This window comes from Manis pentadactyla, chromosome 6, assembly GCF_030020395.1.
Source record: "Manis pentadactyla isolate mManPen7 chromosome 6, mManPen7.hap1, whole genome shotgun sequence".
NCBI lineage: Eukaryota > Metazoa > Chordata > Mammalia > Pholidota > Manidae > Manis > Manis pentadactyla.
The window spans coordinates 65,934,474-65,960,531 of record NC_080024.1 but is presented as its reverse complement, the minus strand read 5'-3'; the positions used below and the strand labels follow the sequence as shown (position 1 = coordinate 65,960,531).

At 38.2% G+C, this 26,058-nt stretch overlaps 1 protein-coding gene across 1 annotated transcript in view; it reads left to right on the top strand.

The window, feature by feature from the left end:
- The window catches only part of MYO3B (myosin IIIB), a 487,104-nt gene that overhangs the window by 156,966 nt on the left and 304,080 nt on the right, over positions 1 to 26,058 (top strand). The window contains exon 8 of the mRNA XM_057503926.1: positions 25,007 to 25,072. Within this exon, the coding sequence (XP_057359909.1) occupies positions 25,007 to 25,072 (66 nt within the window). The remainder of the gene's footprint in view (positions 1 to 25,006; positions 25,073 to 26,058) is intronic.

The window sequence follows — 26,058 nt, the reverse complement described above, 5'->3', positions numbered from 1 at the left end:
ACCCATTCTCCTTAAAGTTTTCCAAAAAATAGAAGAGGAGAGAATACTCCCAAACTCATTCTATGAAGCCGACATCACCCTAATACCAAAACCAGGCAAAGACCAGCCAAAAAAGAAAATTACAGACCAATATCCCTGATGAATGTACATGCAAAAATATTTAATAAAATATTAGCAAGCCGAATACAAAAGTATATCAAAAGGATCATACACCATGACAAAGTGGGATTCATCCCAGGGATGCAAGGATGATACAACATTCGAAAATCCATCAACATCATCCACCACATCAACAAAAAGAAGGACAAAAACCACATGATCACCTCCATAGATGCTGAAAAAGCATTTCACAAAATTCAACATCCATTCATGATAAAAACTCTCAGCAAAATGGGAATAGAGGGCAAGTACTTCAACATAATAAAGGCCATATATCATAAACTCACAGCCAACATTATACTGAACAGTGAGAAGCTGAAAGCTTTTCCTCTGAGATCGGGAACTAGACAAGGATGCCCACTCTCCCCACTGCTATTTAACATAGTACTGGAGGTCCTAGCCATGGCAATCAGACAAAACAAAGAAATACAAGGAATCCAGATTGGTAAAGAAGAAGTTAAACTGTCACTATTTGCAGATGACATGATATTGTACATAAAAAACTCTAAAGACTCCACTCCAAAACTACTAGAACTGATATCGGATACCGCAAAGTTGCAGGATACAAAATCAACACACAGAAATCTGTGGCTTTCCTATACACAAACAATGAACCAATAGAAAGAGAAATCAGGAAAACAACTCCATTCACAATTGCATCAAAAAGAATAAAATACCTAGGAATAAACCTAACCAAAGAAGTGACAGACCTATACCCTGAAAACTACAAGACCGTCTTAAGAGAAATTAAAGGTGACACTAACAAATGGAAACTCATCCTATGCTCTTGTCTAGGAGGAATTAATATCGTCAAAATGGCCATCCTGACCAAAGCAATATACAAATTTGATGCAATCCCTATCAAATTACCAGCAACATTCTTCAACGAACTGGAACAAATAGTTCAAAAATTCATATGGAAACACCAAAGACCCTGAATAGCCAAAGCAATCCTGAGAAAGAAGAATAAAGTCGGGGGGATCTCACTCCCCAACTTCAAGCTCTACTACAAAGCCATAGTAATCAAGACAATTTGGTACTGGCACAAGAACAGAGCCACAGACCAGTGGAACAGATTAGAGACTCCAGACATTAACCCAAACATATATGGTCAATTAATATTTGATAAAAGAACCATGGACATACAATGGGGAAATGACAGTCTCTTCAACAGATGTTGCTGGCAAAACTGGACAGCTACATGTAAGTGAATGAAACTGGACCATTGTCTAACCCCATACACAAAAGTAAATTCAAAATGGATCAAAGACCTGAATGTAAGTCATGAGACTATAAAACTCTTAGAAAAAACATAGGCAAAAATCTCTTAGACATAAACATGAGTGACCTCTTCTTGAACATATTTCCCCAGGCAAGGAAAACAAAAGCAAAAATGAACAAGTGTGACTATATTAAGCTGAAAAGCCTCTGTACAGCCGAAGGCACCATCAATAGAACAAAAAGGTACCCTACAGTATGGGAGAATATATTTGTAAATGACAGATCCGATAAAGGCTTGACATCCAAAATATATAAAGAGCTCACCCACCTCAACAAACAAAAACAAATAATCCAATTAAAAAATGGACAGAGGAACTGAACAGACAGTTCTCCAAAAAAGAAATTCAGATGGCCAACAGACACATGAAAGGATGTCCTCATCGCTAATTATCAGAGAAATGCAAATTAAAACCACAATGAGATATCACCTCACACCAGTAAGGATGGCTACCATCCAAAAGACAAACAACAACAAATGTTGGCGAGTAAGGGGAACCCTCCTTCACTGCTGGTGGGAATGTAAATTAGTTCAACCATTGTGGAAACCAGTATGGAGGTTCCTCAAAATGCTCAAAATAAACTTACCATTTGACCCAGGAATTCCACTCCTAGGAATTTACCCTAAGAACAGCACTCCAGTTTGTAAAAGGCAGATGCACCCCTATGTTTATCGCAGCACTATTTACAATAGCCAAGAATTGGAAGCAACCTAAGTGTCCATCATTAGATGAATGGATAAAGAAGATGTGGTACATATACACAGTGGAATATTATTCAGCCATAAGAAGAAAACAAATCCTACCATTTGCAACAATATGGATGGAGCTAGAGGGTATTATGCTCAGTGAAATAAGCCAAGCGGAGAAAGACAAATACCAGATGATTTCACTCATCTGTGGAGTATAAGGAGAAAGGGAAAACTGAAGGAACAAAACATCAACAAAATCAGAGAACCCAAGAATGGACTAACAGGTACCAAAGGGAAAGGGACTGGGGAGGATGGGTGGTTAGGGAGGGATAAGCGGGGGGAAGAAGAAAGGGGGTATTATGATTACCATGCATAATATGGGGGGTGGAAGAAAGGGGAGGGCTGTGCAACACAGAGAAGATAAATACTGATTCTACAACATTTTGCTATGCTGATGGACAGTGACTGTAATGGGGTTTGTGGGGCGGACTTGATATGGGGGAGAGCCTAGTAAACATAATATTCTTCTTGTAATTGTAGAATAATGATAACAAAATAGGAAAAAAGGGATAATGAAAAGGGGGATTACTCCCTTACAGGATAAAACTAACTGCAAATCAACAATTAATTCATGTCTTGCATATCCTTAATTTTGATCTTTTAAAGGGTGTCAGATGATCAGCTATGGAAGTACATTTTTCTGATAATATTCCTTTCTCCTAAAAATAAAAAAAAAAGCAGTTCCTGTGTGGTGACCTCCAATAGGTTCTTCACAATGGTATAAAGGTCATATCAAAGTGTGGGCAAAGGGTTTGTTTGTGTTTTTACAAAGGATCAAATCCTAATTTGGCTACCCAGAAAATGAATTAAGATATGACATGAAGAAGAACTTCCAACATCAACATCCTCTGGAAGAGTCATTCCAGAAGATGATCATCAAAAAACTTCAACAAAGATCCTGGTGCTGTTGCAGTTGTAGCTGCATTCATCCCACCAGTTCCTGGACTTGCCATTGGAATCATGGGGGAGATATCTAGGCTGGCCTGTGCATACAGTAAAACAACAAATTTGACTGGATCTATACTGTTGGAACTCAATCAAGAATTAGGAGAAGTGCAAGTTGCAGTGCTCCAAAATCTTGAGACTACAGACTATCTACTGTCAAAAGAACATATGGGATGTGAACAGTTCCCAGGAATGTGTTGTTTTAATTTGTCTGATTTTTCTCAAACTATTCAAATTCAGTTAGACAATATCCATCATATCATTGATAACTTTTCACAAATGCCTAGGGTACCTAACTGGTTTTCTTGATTTCACTGGATATGGCTGGTAATTGTAGGTCTGCTTTTGTTATGTAGTTGTATTCCTATTATGTTAATGTGTGTACACAATTTAATTAGTAATTTAAAACCTATACATGCTTATGTTACTCTACAAGAAGATATGTTAAAGAAATAATCAATCTTCCCATGTTTTCTTACGTCTGCTACTTCTATAGCTTTTCTTCTTCCTTCCTAATTACAACCCTTTAGTAGAATTCATACCTCATATCGAAAATTACCAAGTATCATAGTTCTTCCAAGTGGTAAAGATACCTCAAGACAAATGCTGGGCATAGAAGCCACAGGGCACAATTCTGCAAAGAAGTAAAAAGCTAACCTTTTCAAACAATAAGGCTTCTCTCTCACTTACCAACTTTACATTTCCCTGTATGGCCCCGAAAGATGACTGGTTAGCCAGAGACGGGTAAGATTCCTCAAGGGAGGAACAACCTAAGACAAGCACAGTCGCAGGAGGGCCATCAGGTGAGAAATTGGGGATCAACAGAGGTGAGGCTTAGAACCTCTCCCCCCCTGTTTTGAGAGAAATCTTCTGCATCCGTGGATGTTTTATTGCCCTTGTCTAGCTTGGATTAACACATAGTCTACAGGCACACACCTGATCATCTACATTTGCTCTCTTACAACACTAAACTAAGTTTTCTACGTTTATCTTACATCTACCTACCACTTCAGCATTTTATTAAAAATAATAATAATAATAATGATAATAATAATAAAAGGAGAAATGTGGGATCCACATATAAATCAAGTATAAAAATCAAACGAATATTCATATTTCACCTGATTGTTTATAGTTCATAATGCGTGATCAAAACCATAAGTTTCTGTGATATGACTGCCCTTGCACTGTTCACCATGTCAGAACTTATTCACTTTGTAAGAACTTGTTCACCATGTAAGAACTTGTTCGTTATGCTTCAGAAGATTGGAGACTGTTGAGAATTAGGCTTGGGGTTGATTAATGATTGTGCATTGAGTCCCCTATACAGAATTTTATTGTTGTTAACAACCATCTGATCAATAAATATGAGAGATGCCCTCTCAAAAAAAAAAAAGAAGAATGTACTCCTGAAATTATCTGAGCTCCAGACTACATTAGCCTCTTTTCCCCACAAAAGAGCTGAATATCCCTTTTGGGAACATTCACCACTGTTGTATTTGATGTTTATCCCATTAGGCTAGTTTCTAAGCTCTTTGGGAATAGAGACTACCTCTCTCCTTCTCTGCTGGATCCTTGATGCTGAGTATGGTGTCTGACCTATCGCTGAAGCCCAATATGGTTTTTCAGTAAAGAAATTGGGAATGAATGAGTAAGAAAGAGTTCCCGAACACAAAGCAGGTGATGGCTCAGGCCAAATCTCAGGCGTGTATAATGTAAGACAGGGACACAGACAGGACTGGGCTGGAAGAAGACCCAGGTTCTCTAATAGCACCTTTAGTCTCAGGCTGACTCCCTCCACCTGCCGTGTTCTCATGCCCAGCTCCACTCGCAAAGTCAGAGCAGTGGCATGCATAGAGCTTTGTTGTCTTCCACTCTCTTCTCTCCTCAGCCATTCCACCCTGTGTGACATCTCACAAGTATCCATTTCCATTCTTTGTAATTGTCTCTTTTTAATATGGTATGTCCATGGGAGGGTGGAGAGGGTGGGAATGGGTACCTGATAATATAAGGGCAATGTTGCTTCCAGCCTAACTCTGAGGCTAAATTAGAACACAGTGCCTTGGGGAACACATTCTGCAGGGCAGGAGTATGTTCTGGAAGACAGGCATGCTGTCCCAGACTTTCACCACCTGATTTCCCATCCGACCATTCACAATTCTAGAGAATTCTTCAAAGAACTCATGATATCACAATTGTTAAAAGTGAAGTGATAGATAGAGGGGCATGTAAGAATAACATCCTCTTATGAAGTATTTTGTTCAAAGAACAAGTATCTAATCCTACAGGCTTTCATACACTCTGATAAAAACAATGTTTTATTTAATATTACAGTATGGTTTAAATTCATGATTATTAGACACTCAATACTGTGTTAATTGTGATTATTTCCTTGAAAACATGTAGTATAATAAATATTTTTTATAATTAAATAAAATAAAAATAAAATAAATAAATAAACAAGACCCATCTATATGCTGCTTACAAGAGACTCACTTTTAACCCAAAGACATGCACAGACTAAAAGTGAAGGGATGGAAAAAGATATTTCATGCAACTAATAGAGAGAAAAAAGCAGGAGTTACAGTACTTGTATCAGACAAAATAGACTTAAAAACAATGAAAGTCACAAGAGGCAAAGTAGGACATTACATAATGATAAAGGAGTCAATCCAACAAGAAGATATAACCATTATAAATATCTATGCTCCCAACACAGGAGCACCTACATATGTACAACAAATACTAACAGAATTAAAAAGGGAAATAGAATGGAATGCATTCATCCTAGGAGACTTCAACACTCCACTCACTCTGAAGGACAGATCAACCAGACAGAAAATAAGTAAGGACACAGAGACACTAAACAACATATTAGAAAAGATGGACCTAACAGGCATCTACAGAACTCTACACCCAAAAGCAGCAGAATACACATTCTTCTCAAGTGCACATGGAACATTTTCAAGAATAGATCATATACTAGGCCACAAAAAAAGCCTCAGTAAATTCAAAAGATTGAAATTGAAACCAGTTTCTCAGACCACAAAGGTATGAAACTAGAAATAAATAATGCAAAGAAAAAGAAAAATCCCACAAACACATGGAGGCTTCACAACATGCTCCTAAATAACCAATGAATCAACGACCAAACAAAACCAGAGATCAAGTAATATATGGAGACAAATGACAATGATAATTCAACATCACAAAGTCTGTGGGATGCAGCCAAGGCCATGTTAAGAGGAAAGCATATTGCAATACAGGCCTACCTCAGGAAAGAAGAACAATCCCATATAAACAGTCTAAACTCATAATTAATGAAACTAGAAAAAGAAGAACAAATGAAGCCCAAAGTCAGTAGAAGGAGGAACATAATAAGGATTAGAGCAGAAATAAATAAAATCGAGAAGAATAAAATAATAGCAAGAATCAATGAAAGCAGGAGCTGGTTCTTCAAGAAAATAAACAAAATAGATAAACCCCTACCTAGCCAGACTGATCAAGAAAAAAAGAGTCTACACACATGAACAGAATCAGAAATGAGAAAGGAAAAATCACTATGGACACCACAGAAATACAAAGAATTATTAGAGAATACTATGAAAAACTATATGCTAACAAACTGGGTAACCTAGAAGAAATGGACAACTTTCTAGAAAAATACAACCTACCAAGGCTGACCAAGGAAAAAACAGAAAATTTGAACAGACCAATTGCCAGCAATGAAATCAAACTGGTAATAAAAAAACTACCTAAGAAGAAAACCACTGGACCAGATGACTTCACCACTGAATTTTATCAAACATTTAGTGAAGACCTAATACTCATCCTCCTTAAAGTTTTCCAAAGAGTAGAAGAAGAGGGAATACTTTCAAACTTATTCTATGAGGCCAGCATCACTCTAATACCAAAACCAGGCAAAGACACCACAAAAAAAGAAAATTACAGGCCAATATCCTTGATGAACATAGATGCAAAAAATAATCAACAAAATATTAGCAAACCAAATTCAAAAATACATCAAAAAGATGATCCATCATGATCAAGTAGGATTAATTCCAGGGATGCAAGGATGGTACAACATGAGAAAATCCATCAACATCATCCACCACATCAACAAAAAGGACAAAAACCACATGATCATATCCATAGATGCTGAAAAAGCATTTGACAAAATTCAACATCCATTCATGATAAAAACTCTCAACAAAATGGGTATAGAGGGCAAGTACCTCAACATAATAAAGGCCATATATGACAAACCCTCAGCCAACATCATACTTAACAGCGAGAAGCTGAAAGGTTTTCCTTTAAGATCGGGAACAAGACAAGGATGCGCACTTTCCCACTTCTATTCAACAAAGTACTAAAGGTCCTAGCCATGGCAATCAGACAACACAAATAAATAAAAGGCATACAGATTGGCAAGGAAGAAATTAAACTGTCCCTGCTTGCAGATAACATGATATTGTACATAAAAATGCCTAAAGAATCCACTCCAAAACTATTAGATCTAATATCTGAATTCAGCAAAGTTTCAGGATACAAAATTAATACACAGAAATCTGTGGCATTTCTATACACTAACAATGAACTAGCAGAGAGAGAAATCAGGAAAACAATTCCATTCACAGTTGCATCAAAAAGAATAAAATACCTGGGAATAAACCTAACCAAGGATGTGAAAGACCTATACTCTGAAAACTATAATACACTCTTAAGAGAAATTAAAGAAGATACCAATAAATGGGAACTCATCCCATACTCATAGATAGGAAGAATTAATATTGTCAAAATGGCCATCCTGCCTAAAGCAGTCTATAGATTCAATGAAATTCCTATGAAAATACCAACAGCATTCTTCAATGAACTAGAGAAAATATGAATTTTATCATATGGATCTACAGAAGACCTTAAATAGACAAAGCAATTCTGAGAAGGAAGAATAAAGCTGGGGAATTATGCTCCCCAACTTCAAGCTCTACTACAAAGCCACAGTAATCAAGACAATTTGGTACTGGAAAAAGAAGACACTCATAGGCCAGTGGAACAGAATAGAGAGCCCAGATATAAACCCAACCATATATGGTCAATTAATATACAATAAAGGAGACATGGATATACAATGGGAAAATGACAGCCTCTTCAAAAGCTGATGTTGGCAAAACTGGACAACTACATGCAAGAGAATGAAAGTGGATTATTGTTTAACCCTATACAGAAAAGTAAACTCGATATAGATTACAGACTTGAATGTAAGTCATGAAACCATAAAACTCTTAGAAGACAGTATAGGCAAACATCTCCTGAATATAAGCATGAGCAATTTCTTTCTGAATGCATCTCCTCAAGCAAGGGAAACAAAAAGCAAAAATGAACTCATGGGACTATATCAAACTAAAAAGTTTCTGTATGGCAAAGGACACCATCAACAGAAAAAAAAGGCATCCTACAGTATGGGAGAATATATTTGTAAATGACATATCCAACAAGGGGTTAACACCCAAAATATATAAAGAACTTACATGCCTCAACACCCAAAAAGCAAATAATCCGATTAACAAATGGGCAGAGAATATGAAGAGACAGTTCTCCAAAGAAGAATTTCAGATGACCAACAGACACATGAAAAGATGTTCCACATCACTAATCGTCAGGAAAATGCAAATTAAAACCACAATGAGATATCACCTCACACCGGTAAGGATGGCCAGCATCGAAAAGACTAAGAACAACAAATGCTGGTGAGGATATGCAGAAAGGGGAACCCTCCTACACTGCTGGTGGGGTTGTAAGCTAGTTCAACCATTGTGGAAAGCAATATGGAGGTTCCTCAAAAAACTAAAAATAGAAGTACCATTTGAGCCCGGAATCCCACTCCTTGGAATTTACCCAAAGAATCCAACTTCTCAGATTCAAAAAGACATATGCACCCCTTTGTTTATCACAGCACTTTTTGCAATAGCCAAGATATGGAAGCAACCTGAGTGTCCATCAGTAGATGAATGGATAAACAAGATGTGGTTCATATACACAGTGGAATACTATTCGGTCATAAGAAAGAAACAAATCCTCCCATTTGCAACAACATGGATGGAGCTGGAGGACATTATGCTCAGTGAAATAAGCCAGGTGGAGAAAGACAAATGCCAAATGATTTCCCTCATTTGTGGAGTATAACAATGAGGGAAAACTGAAGGAACAAAATGGCAGCAGACTCAGAGACTCCAAGAATGAACTAGTGGTTACCAAAGGGGAGGGGTGTGGGAGGGCAAGTGGGGAGGGTGGGAGAAGGGGATTGAGGGGTATTATGTTTAGTACACATGGTGTGGAGCATCACGGGGAGAACAGTGTAGCACAGAGAAGGCACACAGTTGATCTCTGGCAACTTGCTGCAGTGATGGACAGTGACTGCATTGGGGTATGTGGGGTATGGGTGGGGACTTGATAGTATGGGTGAATGTAGTAACCACATTGTTTTTTCATGTGAAACCTTCATAAGAGTGTGTATCAATCATACCTTAATAAAAAATTTAAAAATATAATAATACCTTAAAAAAATCAGAATCAGGGATTTCTGGGACCATAGAGATAGTTGAATCCACCTCCTTACACCTTCACACTGAATGTATACTTACACACAGTACAATTCATCTTGAGGAAGAACTGAGGACTGAGGGAGCACCTTTAGCACAATGGGTAGGAATATCTCATAGAAAATGCCAGGAGACAGACATGCAGCTTCCCAACCCCCGCTCACATCCAGCTGCATCAGCCAGAGAGTGCATTCAGGCTTCAGTTGCCCCATGGGCACAGGCTAGTTGCCACCGATCCCTGGAGAGCACACCCTGACCACTGTTGCACCACAGGCACCAACCCATAGCTGCAGAGCCAGTTGTTGCACACCTCAACATCTGCTGTCCTCCACACTTGAGCTGGTAGTCTATATCTGTTGGGCCTGGTACTGGGCCTGGGATTGTACCAAAGGTGTGGAGCCAGTTGTTGCTCAGCCCTTCAGAGTGCACATGGGCAACTGAAGCACTGCAAATGTGGAGCTGGTACCTGCTGAGGTGGGCCTTTCCTGGAAACCATGCCTGGACCTGCCGCCTCCACAACAGCATGGAACCCAAGAATATCCCCTCAGGAACCCCTCTGATTGGGCCCCTCCAACTGTGCCCTTCTCATGCTCACAAGACCTCCAGACACCCTGGCTGAGAGTCCTGACACTGGGACACCCTGGCTAATGCTCATAAGACTTCCAGCTGGCCATCAAAAACCATCAGGCACACACAGCTTACCCAGGGAACTTTTCCTACACAAGGCCAATCCTTCAAGATGGGGATAGGTATCCCTTTCTACTAATTTATAGACTCAAGCACAGAAAGAGAGACCAAATGAGGAGACAGAGGATTATGCTTAAAAAAATATGACAAAACTTCAGAAAAAGAAGTAAATAAAACAGTTAAACCATCTACTGGCTAGAGTTCAAATTAATCACTACAAAGATGCTCATCAGACTTGAGAGAAGAATGGAGGAATTAAGCAAGAACCTCTACAAAGAGATGAAAACATGAAACAGAACTAATTAGAGATGAAGAATACAATAAATGAAATGAAAAATACACTAGAAGGAATCAACAACAGGTTAAAGGATGAATAAAAATGGGTCAGCAATCTGGAAGACAGAGTAACAGAAAGCACTCAAGCTGAACAGCAGAAAGAAAAAAGAAAGGAGGACAAGTTAAGGGAGCTCTGAGACAATATCAAATATCCAAACATTTGATTATAGGACTCTCAGAAGGAGAAGAGAGAGGGAGGGCTAGAAAACTTACTTGAGAAAATAATAGCTGGAAACTTCCTTAGCTTATGGAAGGACATCCATATCCAGGAAGCAGGGAGAATCCCAAGCAAGATAAACCCAAGGAGGTCCACACCAACACATACTGTAATTGATATGTCAAAGATCAAAGACAAAGAGAGAATTTTAAAAATAGCAAGAGAAAAGCTATGAGTTACCTAAAAAGGAAATCTCATAAAGCTGTCAGTTGATTTTTCAGCATGATATATTCACAGTGCTGAAGGAGAAAAACCTCCAGCAAAGAATACTCTACCCATCAAGGTTATCATTCAGAATGGAAAGGGAGATAAAGAGTTTCACAGATAAACATAATTTGAGAGTTCACCACCACTAAACTGACTTTACAAGAAATGTTAAAGGGTCTCCTTTAAGAGGAAAAGAAGAGGTCTTAATTAGAAGGAAGAAAAATATGATGGCAAAAATTTCACTGGTAAAAAAGCAAACATATACCAGAATTAGTAGATCACTTAAAACCTAGTATGAAGATAAAAAATACAAAAATAGTATTATAAATTACATCTAAAATTTAGTCAAGGGAATCACTAAGTAAAAAGGTGTAAAACAAGGCATTATATATGTAAAATGAGGAGAGGGGGAGGCAAAAATGTAGTGTGGTTAGAATGCTTTGAAATTTAATGACCATCAACTTATCATAAATTGCTATATATGTAGGATATCATATAAGAACCCCACGGTAAGCATAAGCCAAAACCTTTAATGGATACAGAAAAAAACAAAGAGAAGGGAATTCAAACACAACATTAAAGAAAGTCATAATGCCTGAGGGGAAAATAAGAGAGGAAGAAAGGATCAGAGAAGAACAACAAAAATAACCAGGAAATATTTAACAAAATGGCAATAACTACGTACCTATAAATAAATAAATGTAAATGGACTAAATGCTCCAGTCAAAAGGCATAGGGTGACTTAATGGATAAAAAAACAAGATCCATCTATTTGCTGCCTATAAAGGACTCACATTAGATCTAAAGACACACACACACTGAAGGGATGGAAAAAGATATTCATGCAAATACGAATGGGGAAAAAAGCTGTAGTTACAATACTTAGATAAAATGGATTTAAAATAAAGACTGTGGCAAGGAACAAAGAAGGGCATTATACAATGATTAAGGGCACAATCCAGCAAGAAAATATAACAATTGTAAATATTTGTGCACCCAACTGAGGAGTACCTAAATACATATAGCAAATATTAACAGACATAAAGGGAGAGATTGACAGTGATACAGTGATAGTAGGGGGCCTTAACATCACATTTACATCAATGGAGAGGTCAAGAATGGACAGAAAGTCAAGAAGGAACCAGTGGATTTGAATGACACATTATCCAAATGGAATTAACAGATATATACAGAACATTACTATGTTTTTGTATATATAGATATATACAGAACTACCCCAAAATAGTAGAATACATACTTTTTTCAAGTGCACATGGAAAATTCTTTAGAGTAGATCACATGTCAGGCTACAAAGCAAGTCTCAGTAAATAAACAACCAATGGGTCATCAAAGAAATCAAGTAATAAATGAAAGAATATTTGGATAATAATGAAACTAGAAATAAAACAGCTCAAAATCTTTGGGATGCAGGAAAAGCAGTTCTAAGAGGGAACTTTATAGCAATACAGGCCTACCCCAAGATGCAAGAAACATCTCAATTTAACACAACAACTAAAGGAACTAGGAAAAGGAGAAGAAAAGCCCATAGTTAGTAGAAGACAGAACGAAACAAAGATCAGAGCAGAAGTAAATGAAATAGAGATTTTAAAAAATGCAAAAGATCAATGAAACTAAGAGCTGGTTATTTGAAAAGATAAAACTGATAAACCTTTAGCTAAATTCATCAAGAAAAAAGAGGACTCAAGTGAAATTGATGAAAGAGGAGGTTTCCACAGAACTGCAAATGACTGTAAGAGAGTATTATGAAAAAACATTTTCCAACAAATTAGACAACTTAGAAGAAATTGATAAATTCCCAGAAATACAATTTTCCAAGACTGAACTAGGAAGAAATGGAAAATTTGAACAGACCAATAAAAATAAAAAGTTGCCAAAAAAGCAGAAGTACAGGACCAAATGGCTTCACAGGCGAATTCTACCAAATATTTAAAAAAAGAGCTAATACCCTCCTATTCAACAAAAAATTGAAGAGGACGGAAAGCTTCCAAAATCATTCTATGAAGTCAGCATCACCCTGGTACCAAAATCAGACAAGGACACTATAAAAAAAGAAAATTGCAGACCAATATCCCTGATTAACATAGATGCAAAAATCCTCAATAAATATTCACAAACCAAATTCAAAGATACCTTTAAAAAATCATCATCATGATCAAATAAGATTTATCCCAGGTAAGCAAGGGTGATTCAATATCCACAAATTAATGTTATAAACTATATTAACAGAAGGAAGGATAAAAACCATATGATTTTCTCAATATAACTGAGAAAGCATTTGACAAAGTTCACATTCATTCATGATAAAAACTGTCAACAAAGTGGGTATAGAGGGCACATATCTCAAAATAATAAAGGCCATATATGGCAACCTACAGCTAGCATCATACTTAATGGCAAAAAGCTGAAAGCTTTTCCTTTAAGGTCAGGAACATTATGAGGATGCCCACTATTGCCATTTTTATTCAACATAGTCTAGAAGTCCTAGCCACAGCAATCAAACAAGAAAAAGAAAGAAAAGGCATCCAAATTGGTAAGGAAGAAGTAAAATTGTCATTATTTACAGATGGTATGATATTATATATAGAAGAGCCTAAAGACTCCATCAGAAAACTATTAGAATTAATAAGTGAATTCAGTATAATTGTAGGATACATAGTCAATGTACAGAACTCTTTCACATTTCTATATATACAAATAATGAACTAGCAGAAAGAGAAATTAAGAAAACAATCCCATTTATAATTACATCATAAAGAATGAAATACCTAGGGATAAATCTAATTAAGGAAGTGAAATACCTGTACTCTGAAAACTGTGAAACACTGATGAAAGAAATTGAAGATGACACAAATAAATGGAAAGGTACTCCATGGTCATGGATAGGAAGAATTAATATTGTTAAAATGGCCATATTGACCAGAGCAATCTATAGATTCAAGCAATTCCTATCAAGATACCAATGACATTTTTCAATAAATTAGAGCAAATCATCCTAAAATTTGCATGGAACTATGAAGGACCCAGAATAGCCAAAATAATCTTGAGAAAGAATAGCAAAGTTGGAAGTATTTCTCTCTCTGACTTCAAGCTGTACTACAGTAATCAAAACAGTATGATACTGATACAAGAGCAGTTACACAAACCAATGAAACAGAATAGAGACTGCAGAAATAAAACCATGCTTACTTGGTCAATTAATATATGACAAAGGAGGCATGAATATACAACAGGGGAAAGGACAGTCTCTTTAAGAAATGGTGTTGGGAAACCTGGACAAAAAAAAGAATGAAACTGTATCACTCTCTTACACCATACACAAAAATAAACTCAAAATGGATTAAAGGTCTACATATAAAACCTGAAATCATGAAAAGCCTAGAAGAAAAAATAGGCAGTAAACTCTAGAGCATCAACATTAGAAATTTCTTTCCGGATATGTCTCCCCAGGCAAGGGAAACAAAATAAAAAATGAACGGGTAGGACTACCTCAAACTAAAAAGCTTCTGCACAGCAAAGGAAACAATCAACAAAATAAAAACAAAACCTACTGAATGGGAGAAGATATTTGCAAATGATATATCTGATATGGGAGTAATAACCAAAATAAAGAACCCATACAACTCAACATTTAAAAAATAATCCAATTAAAAATGGACAGAGGACCTGAATGGACATTTTTCCAAAGAAGACATACAGATGGCCAGCAAACACATGAAAAGATGCTTAATATCACTAATCATCAGGGAAATGCAAATCAAAACTACAGTGAGATATCACCTCATGGCAATCAGAATGGTTCATATCAACAAGACAAGAAATAACAAGTGTTGGTGAGGATGTGGAGACAAGAGAACCTTTGTACACTGCTGGTGGGATTGCAAATTAGAGCAGCCACTATGGAAAGTAATCTGGAGATTTCTCAAATAGCTAAAAATAGAAATACAATACAACCCAGTAGGTTGACTTTTGGGAATCTACATGAAGGAAATTAAATCATTAATTCAAAAAAATATACGCACCCCTATATTTATTGCAGTGTTATTGACAATAGCAAAATACGGTGGAAGCAATCTAAGTGTTCATCAGTAGATGAATGGATAAAGAGGAGGTGGTACATATACACAATGGAATATTATTCATCCATAAATAAGTAAATATTGCCATTTGCAACAGCATGGATGGACCTAGAGTGTATTATGCTAAGTGAAATACGTCAGAGAAAGATGAATACCATATGGTTTCACTTAAATGTGGAATCTGAAAAACAAAACGAACAGGCAAAACAGAAATAGACACATAAACACAGAGAATGGACAGTTGGTGAAGGGGATTAAGAGGTATAAACTTCAAATCATAAAGTTTAGTCACAGGGATGGAAGTATAACATAGGGAATATAGCTAATATCTGTGTATGGTGACATATGGTAACTACATTAATCATGGTGTGCATTTAACATACGTAATTATTGAATCACTAAGTTGTTCATATAAAACCAATATATTATATATAAACTATATTTAATAAAAAATAATTATTGAAAAAGAGAATCACAAAAAGTGATTAATCAACAAGCTTGAGATTTAAGTACAAATCATTGCTTTTCTTCTTACTGCTTTCAGTAATTTCTTCAGTTACTGGGGAAAAATTGTTACAGGTATTAATTCTAAAACCTCTATTTTCTTAGACAGTGATGATCTAAGACTGAGGTGTGACTTAGGTTCATTTTGCTTTTGTGATGCAGTTCAGGACAAACTACCCCCAAATATGGGAAACTTAGCATATTGAATATTTCAAGCTGAAGGAATTTGAGACATGATATGTGCAGGAACGACTTCCTGTCTTTCTCCTGAAGCAGGTCATGAAAACCTCTTGTGAGAGGTGCTGTCCCTATACCTGGGGGAAAAGAGCATCCCTGTTTCCAAAGACCAAGACAACGGACGCAGAGATGGATCTGCACAAACAGGCTTTGCTCAGTTTCTCCAGTTTGGCCCACTTAGTTTGTATTCTTTGTTTTATCAATAATTTGGGGACTTTCCACTCTTTATCAAACCTAGCATAAAAACACCCAGGCTTTACCATTTTTTCAGGTCTTCATTTTCTTATGAAGGCTTCCATGTCATGTAAAAGTTTCATTAAATAAATGTGTATGCTTTACCTTGTTAATCTGTCCTTGTTACAGAGGTCCCAGTTGAGCACTTAAAAGTCAGGAAAAAAGTTATTTTTTTCACCTATATTTGCTTCCTTTCATACATTTCCCCATCTAGTGTTTTCATTGCAAACTTCTGCCTCTCCTTCTTTTCCTTACTTCAAGGGACTGACCTTTATTGAGAGATGGCTTTATGGTGGATTTAGCACTTAACATGGATGTCTTTCCAACCTGGACCTATCTTTCTCATTTATTGAGTGTAAAATGGATAGCATTTTAATTCTTATTTCTGTGTTTTTTTCATATCATCTATTTTCTGAGTTTAAAGAAATATCTTCCTCCATCTTAAGGCTAAGATTCCATTTTAAAAACCAGGTAGTTAGGAGGTAAGATTCCTAACATATTCTTCAGTAATCAGACAATAACCCACCCAATCTTAAGACAGGGCAAGCAGTCTTAACTGGTATGTTTCCAGTGCTTGAGGGAAACCACTATCTTGGAAAAGAACTGGATCAATAAATTCCTTGTGTTAAGCTTATCTTACAGAATTATCCAGAGGACTGACTGGATAGTGACATAATGCCTCCCACAGGAGAGAAACATTGTGACACCACAAGTCAAGCCTGGTCCCCCAAGCCCCATCCCCGCCCTTTGCCCCATTCTTGAAAGCCTTTAAAGACAGCATCCTAAGCCCTTAAGTGAGCCTCCTCTCTGAGGCTGCCTACACCCCTTTCTTTGAGTGTGTACTTTTGCCTTAAATAAAAAATTCTCACTGTCTTCAACTATTTAATTTTTTCAAATGATTCCTCTTTAGCAGAATTATAGAATTGTACATTTTGAAAAAATCTTGACCTAGACCCCATGTTAAGGTAATTATCCAAAGACACCACCATCCAAACAAGGTACCAGACTCACAACTGGCAGAATGGAACCCAGTGGCCGTGTTCAAAGCCTGACACTGGTGGAGCGAGCAGTGTGTTCTGTGGAGTGGTGACCTGAGGCATCTTCACAGCCCTGCCAGAGACATTTGCTGGTCACTTCCTCCCCTGCTCTGGAATTCCTCACTGGGCCACCTACAGAAGATGAGTAATCAGTGCTTGCTTTCTTTACATTTAAGTTACGTGGTGGAGTTTTAAATGTTCACCAGTAAGAAGTGTTTGCCACCTAAGAAACCTTTTAAAAATTAGAAATCACATATGACATGTGACATGTGTAAACCATTTCAGCTTTCTTTCTAATAGTGAAAGAACTAGAAACAGACTGATAAACATATGATAATATGCCTACATTGTGCAATAATATTTAGGTATGAAGTTGGCATCAGATGATCTTTAAGCCATGTTATCAAATGGAAAAAATAGGCACCAAAGACAATTATGTATGGTGTGTAATCCTATTTCTACTGTCCCCAACTATAATATACTATAAAAACTAATATAAAATTTATATTGTATTTAATTAAATATAGCACAGCATGCAGTATATATACTTTATATCTATAGCAAGTATTTTTTTAAATGCATATAAAACAGTCTGAGAAAATACAAGCTATATTGATATGGGGAAGAGCTGATATTAGGGGTCAGAGTAAAGAGGTATTTTGCTTTTTGTTTTCTCTGTTGTTGCATTGGGGAACTTTTTACATTAAGAGGGAGTCATGATTACAAATAAGTACAAAACATTTAAAATAATTAATTTTGAACAAGTAAGATGTGACTAAGGGGAAAAACAAGTTTGGGGTGTGGCTAGGTGGTGATATTGAGGGATGAGACGCAGGCACACACCTGACCATCTCACCTCATTGATGAAAGTTACAGACTGTGACCAGGATGGCAGCTCTGCTGCTGTGGTTAATACTCTCAGAACAGTTAATTTTGCTCAATGTGTTGTTTTATTGCTTTTATGAGTAAATAAACAGAATACCTTTTGAACACACTTCTGTTTATTTAACTTATGTTAATGACTACTTATTATTAATAATACTTTATGTCTTCCTCTGTGTATTCCCCTCTCTCTCCCTAACTCCCTGCTCCCCTCACTGACTGGTTCATGTACTCTGTTTAGGATCCTCCTCAAAATTCACAACTTCCAGGAAGCCTTTCTTAGTTAACTCAGTCTCACTGAGAAATCTTTTGCTTGATATCTCCTTGGTGAGTGTGCTTTAATGTCTGAGGACTTCATTTTGCACCTTCTAGAAGTGTTACTTGCTAATTAGTTTCTTGTCATTTCTTGCATGTATGCTCTTTTAATTCATTTTCAAAAGTAATGGACTCTTCATGAGATAGAAGACAGAAAACAATGAGGAGAATGGACACTGGAGACAGAAATACCTGTTGAAAACTGGACTCTTCCATTTTTTATTGGATGTTTTAAAGAAAATTTCTTCTTTTGAACTGTATTTCCCCCACATGTGAAACTAGAATAATTCCTGTTTCATAGGATTGTAGTGTTGTTCTGTTGACCTACATGTGAAGCACTTGGCATGGAGTTTGGTGGTAGTAAGCATTCAACATGTGATAATTATTAGTATTGATCCTCTTCTACCTCCAACCCACCGTGTATGTGTGTAAATGGTCCTGACATCAGGTAATGTCTATAATGTGGTGTAAATAATGATTTATTTGCTTGTTTTGTTCAGGTATGTTCAGGACCTAGGGACATTTGAGCTTCAAAAGTAGAGGGATGAGCCTTGTATTGCCAAAGCCAACCCCAGCCACCACCTAAGGGGACCCCTTTGTTCCTCAAACCCTGCTCACTCTGAATGATCCAGTCAGAATTTGCTCACATCCAAAGGAGCTGTTCCACATTGGTCTCATTTTGGAAACCAAATCATATGTTGTCCTGGCATCATTTATTTGCACACTTACAATGTACGTATGTTTGTGTACATTTATTCATGTAGCCATTCATTCAGCAAAACTAATGGAGCACTGCTGTTCTGGATACTAAAGATACACATGAAGCATGTAGGAGCTTGCCAGGTGGACAAAATGGGGAAAGCACTTTAAACTGAAAGTACACAATGTGTAAGGGCCCTGAAGCATGAAAGAGTACTTTAGGTGTGGTATTGTATCCACTGCAACATCAGGTGTGCATGGATAGATGGTTTAGGATGAGAGCGGGTAGATACAGAAGGTCATTTGTGTGTCATGCAAAGGGGTTGAGATTTTGGATCTAAGTGGATCTACTGAAAAATTTTGAGCATGAAAATAGCAAGGTCAGATTTTTATGTTAGAAAGAAATTCGAGCTGCCAAATGCAAGACAGATTAGAGGGAGATGAGGGTAGAGGGAGGGAGAAAAATAAGAAGGCTACTGGAGTAGTCTGAGTATGTGAGATAAGTGACTAGGACATGAAAGAGGGAATGGGGTCATGAAAAAGAAATTTAGGAAGTAGAATTGATAGGACTTAGTGTTCGTTGATGCATTAGTTTTTGTTGCTGTCATAACAAATTACTACAAGTCTGATTTTTAAGCAGCTTAAAACAGCACAAATTTATCTTTTAGTTCTGTAGGTTAGAAAGCTGACATAGATCTCACTGCGTTAAAATCAGGGTGTCAGCAGGGCTGCACACCTTTCTGGAGACTCTAAAAGAGAATTGATTTCCTCGCTCATTCAGTTTAATAGCAGAATTCAGTTGCTTGGATTTGCAGAACTGAGGTCCCCCGTTCTTTGCTGGGTATAATTTGCGGCCCATTCCCACCTTCCAGAGGCCACCTGCCTTCCCTGGTTCGCAGCTGTCCTCCGCCACCTTCAGAGCCAGCCAGGTAGAGTCTCTCTTTACCCTTCAACCCTTTCCTGCCTCTTCTTTCTTTCTACCTCTCTTTTCTGCTTTAATGAACTAAAGATTAAATAGAACCCATACAGGTAATCCGAGGTAATCCTCTATCTCTAGGTCCTTAACCATAATCACATCAACGAAGTCCCTTTTGCCATGAAAGGTAGTATGTTCATAGGTTCTGGGCATTAGAATGTAGACAACTTTGGAGGAGTCATTATTCTGCCTTCTCCAATAGGATGTGGGGTTAAGGGAGAGGGTAAAACACAGATTCTGACTTCAACAACTAAGTTGGATGTAGGTTTAGAGGAAGAAGATGAGAGGAAAAATGATGACTTTAAGGTTCCTCTGAGAAATCAAAATGGATGGTCTAATAAGTAGTTGGATGCACCAGCCAAAAGGCAGAGGAGAACTAAGACAGGAGAGTTACATTAGGAAGCCACCAACATGTAATGAACCCTCAGTGAATGTGCAGAACGGGAGGAGAACAGGGCTGAGAGCAAGGTACTGAGGCCAATAATATTCTGTATGCATCAGAGGGAGAGGCACTCATAAAAGGAACTGAAGAATAACCCACATGGTCTCCCACAGTGGCACCTTAGTCCTTTGTGGTGCATCTCTTCCTCTCTCCTCTCCCTGGCATTTTCTCCTCATTCCCTGATTTTCCGCCTGCTCATAGCTTCTGCTTCCTAAAGCTTCAGTTTGTGCATCGTATCCCATGGCCCCTCCACCTGCCTCATCACCATGGATCCCTTAGCTTCACCTTCCATTACTGAATTGCCTTATCCTCACAGCTTTTTCAGGTAAAGATGAAAAAAGAAAACCTTCTAAAGAGAACCGGATTGACCCAGTTTATCATTTTGAGTCATGCCATTGTACAGAGTGAATTAGGATTGGCTCTCCTGAGGCCGGGTACCCACCTTACTCCAACAGCTGCTTCTCTATTTCAAGAACTAAAATGAACCTGATTGACCGTTTAGTAAATCATTTTGTATGTATACTTTCACAGTAGCAAACTGGCATACCAGAAGCTTTGGGGGAAGAAGATTGACTCTATCTCCATGATATTCACTGGACCTGGGATTATTATGTCAAAAGTGGGCTCAGGACTCCTTCACCATCACCCCCTTGCTCATAGCCTCATGTGGCCCTAATGCTGTCGTGTGTAGGGAGATCATCTTTATAGAAATTGAACGTGGGGTCCAAATCACAGGAATGAAATTGAAGCAGGCAAAACCCAAACTGAATGCAGGTTCCTCTGCTATGCAGAAGTAGAGCGTTCCTATAAAACTTCTTGTAAGCCAAAACGGTGGAAATGTAAAGCAAAGAAGTAATTGCCATTCATTTATATAAAAAGTTTTTGAGTGTTCTCAGACCCCAAAAAATAACCTCTCATGGCTTTTCTGGTGCCTTAGGACACATCTTAATGAATGTACAGAATAAGTCGAGATAAAGGTGCCCACAGATACAGTTCCAAGCTCTGGCAGCTTGATACGGGGATGCTGTGTGTGGATCCGGGGAAGGAGCTCAGCGAGGCCCCTGCCGCTGCTCAGGGGTTCCCACTGCCTCTGGAATGGCTCACTGCAAAACAAATGCTGAATGTTTTTTTCACTTTTCACCTTTTTTCATAAAAGGAAAAATCCTCTTAAGGTTTCTCTTGGTTAAGGAAAACAGATACTAATGTAGACTTGCATAGTAGCAAACTAGCATACCACAAACTTTTGAAGAGCAGGTAACACCTGTATAGTAATTTTCCCTCACTGCCTAATCTGTTTTTTACATTGCCTTAGTATGTTTATGAGCATTATCCAAATGAGAGCAGTTATTCAGATTCACGAGCCTTCCAGGCACTCACCATTCATGCATTCTGCAGGCTCTCAGCTTTCATACACAGAAGCTCATGAGGCAGGTGTCTCTGAATCACAGACATGCACTGACTCCCCCGTCATGCTGACCATGAAACATCTCAGCTCCTCTCGGAGAGACCCTATGGGGCAGGGCTGCAGCTTGCATCTGTAGTATTGACAGGAACCAAAAACAAACCATTGTCACTATTTGGTGCTCTTTCTTGATGGTGAAAGAACTAGAATTGTACTGCCAAAGCAAACATAGAATTTATATTGCCAATGTACACAAAGTATGTAAAGCCTTCCAATTCCTTTTGGTTTTCATTACATACAGGTAATAATCTTTCACAAGACCTCAATTTACTAAACCAAAGTATGATGGGTAGACTTCAGGAAAGGTAGAGCATCTGCAGGTCAAATACTCTAAAACAAAATTCCTATGATGCCAAGCTTCAAAGAAAATGTTTCCTTGTGTGGATTTCATGTGAGGCCACCAGGGATTGCTGGTGGCCTGGGTGAGGGGTTATCTTCTGCTGCTCTCCTCTGTGTTCTGCAGCAGAGTTTCAGGCCAGCACATAAAAAGTAGCCCCTGCTCGTAGTTCCCACTGAGAAGTGACTGAAAACAGGAAATTACAGTGTCTTGTACCTGAGAATGCACACTCATCATCCATTTCTCCAGGTCATTCTCTAATTGCAGTAGAGGGCTGTCCCTCCATGCTCAGCTGTCCATTGTTAGCCTACTAGGGCTGTTTTAATCAAGTCTCTTCATTTTGTCTACAAGTGACTTCTTGGTCATGTCTAACTGCTTTGGGTGAATTAAGTCTATTAGGCAGTGGATTGCTTAAGCATCTCTTCTCTGTGAGAACAGAATAAGCAGGAACTTGAGAGAAGCAAGGAAAGCTCAAGCTCTAAAAAGGGCTCTAGAGATGCTGGTGGATGACCTGGCTGCTGCACTGAGACCCACAGAGGGGAGCTGAGAGGACTTGCGGCTGCACAAAAATTTCAAAGAACTGGACCCAGTAAGAACAGGTCAGCCAAACTAGTACTGAGGCAAAAGTTATGTGGTGGTACTTTTATTATTTAAAAAATACAGGGAAAAGATGAAGATAAATATTGCATGAGATAGAGGCAGCCTTCAAAATCACTGACGGGCACCCTTCAATACTATGCTTTCTAGTTGGGTACACAGAAAATTTTCCTTTGGGTCTTTGAATTAGAAGTTTTGTAAGATAATTAAATTCTTATAAAGAACAGGGAAATCATACGCTTCCTTTCTTATCATTCTTCCTTCCCACCTCATCCTTTCCCCTGAGCTTTCTCTCCAGACTTGAAAGTATCATGTAATCTAGTCACCCAAAATTACTAACATTCATTGAACCTAACAGATATTTTTACATGTCTATGACCTGGTCCATGTTGTCTCCTAAGACTGAAATGACTTCCTTCCCTTCTTTGTCTTCCAACCTAATCTTAAGCAGCCAGTTTATCTTCTTTATAACATCTTTTGGGACATCCCAAATTGGGTAAGTTAATTATGCTCCCATGTACCTTTATGCTTTTATTGTATCACTCATCAAATTATGTTCTAATCATGTGATTGGATAAATCCTCTGAATTGGCTGAATTAGGATCAATTACATTTAACAGTAGCTGAAAGAAGATGGAAGTTTATTTCTTAAGGAAGACTAGGAAGACGTAGTCTAAAGCTGGCACGGCGCCTTTGCAGTGTTATCATACATCCAGTTCCTATCTATCTTCTTTGCCACACTCAGCTCATAGTCTCATTTTCAAGTTCACCTCATGTCCAAAATGAGTGCTCAAGCTTCCGCCTTCACATCCATGCTCTAGGAAGCAGAAAGGGAAAAGAAGAAAGGTAGCATGTATCCCATCTTTCACGAAGACTTCTGGAAACACAACAAAACCATTTAGCTTATATATCATTAGACAGAACTCAGTTATGTGGCCAGATGGGCTGTAAGGGACTCAGAAAGTATAGTCTTTATGTGGCAGTATTGTGCCAGAATAGAAATTGTACTAGCAGAAATGAGTATTGAGAGGCAAATTGCAATCATACTATCATACTATCTGATACATTTTTTGTTTCTGGTCATTCCTGCTGCTTCCCATTCGTCTACCTATTAAAGCTGAGCAATCTATGGGTTCAGGAAGCAGTTAGAACTCAGGTGAGAAGAAATATCATATGTGTTGAGCTTAAGCCTTACAGTCATAATTCAGGTGTGCAGAAATGTTACATTTTTCATTTGCTGAACTTGCCCACAAGCTCCTGTTTCCATTTATGGCTAGGAAAAAGCCACCTTTTTAATTAAAGGTAATGTTACTTTGTTTTAAAATTGAGTCTCTTTGAATAAATATTCAGCCAAATGCAGGGCTTTTACTTCCTCCTTTTCTTGCTTTCACACCAAAAGTGATCTGATTCCTGAGTCTTTTTACAGTTTTTTAATTCTCTCAGACCTTCAGTACTTAGTTCTTCTTAATACTTAGTCTGCCTCCCTCTCTACCCAGAAATCTCTTAGGTCTATTGCAGAAGTTGACATATAGGAAATAGCTTAAAATGTGACAGATAAATTTATGAGTATACTTTATATGCATCACATAATTAATTCAAATGGTAGTATAGTTACCTTAAAATCCTGTAAAATTGAAAGTCTATTTCTCTAAAGCCCTGAGCAGTAGGTTTATAGTGTTTTATGGCACTAATAATGCTCAGTTACAGTGTTGTGTGCTTATCTCACCCCTCATTCATGTCCACTCTTGAGGAATGTTCCTGATCTGTGCAGCCCTCACAGGTCCTATAGGAAGCTGTTGGCCTACAAGGTAGGCCTTCAGTTAATGAAAATGAAGGACTAAAGGAATCGGGGCTGCCAGTTTATAATTTGTCACTAATGAATGATTCCCACCAGGGAAGAATAGATTTTATCAGAGCTATTTACAATGATATCAGTGATGGCAGGTGGATACTTGGCCTTTAACCAAACACTTTTTTTTGTAAGAAAAAAATTGCTTTTGTTTTTCAGAAATCCTCCACCTACTTTACTTCATCCGGAGAAATGGTGTGAGGAGTTCAACCACTTTATTGCACAGTGAGTATTTCTTCCACTGAAAATTGCTTATCCAGCAAGGCCTTGAAGGGAGGGAGCCAATCACTATTGAAGAGATCCAAGCTGTGGAACTTACTTGATGCTAGAAGTTGTTATGCCTTCTAGCATGTTATGACACAGAATTTGTTCCAGTGAATGATAGAAGATGCCTCTGCAGGATTTGAAAAATAAGGAGTTCCATTTGACTCTTAGCTATAATCAGTCATCACATTTATCTGAGAATCTACTCTGTCCTGGGCAAATATTACCAGTGTGTCTTGTTTGATAAGGGAGGAGTCTCAACACCTAAAAATATGATACTCACACTAGGACGAGGCAGGAGACAGAAGGGGGCAGCCTTCAGCAGAGACTCCGGAGCTTGGAAGTCGGGCTTTGTTCTAGTATCTGTGGCGTGGGAACAGGGATCCAGTCCCCAAGGTGGTAAGGGGGCAAAGTATGATCTCAGGCCTGAGGCACCGAGGCAGGGAGCCCCAGCCAGGGCTGAAGGTATGGAGAGCAAGACAAAAGCTCCACAAATGGGTGATGACTTACTTCCTTAGTTATCAGGAACTAAACAAGATGGAATACGACTACAGCAGGAGCAAAACCCACAGCAGCTCATAGGGTGATGACTCGGTGCTGGGAGTGCAAGCTTTGGCCGGGCCCCTGGCAGAGCACCCCCGTGCTCCCAGGTCTGGGGAACATGCTCAGCATGCTGGAGGGACCTTGTGATCCCAGGCTATGGGGCTGGTGAACTGAAGGAGCAGGAATCTAGAAAGGACATTGTGAGCCATATCCAAGCACAGGAGCTAGGAAGACGTGCCCTCGGTGTCCAGTGTATCAAAGAAGGTGCTCAGAAGTCATGGAGAAGAAAAGTGACACAAACAGCTAATACAGAGGAAGTAGGGAAGGGTCAATGCAAATTTCTCTAACATACCTTTGTGCAGACTTAGTTTCCACAAAGAGGCAGGGAGGTGAAGCAAATGGAG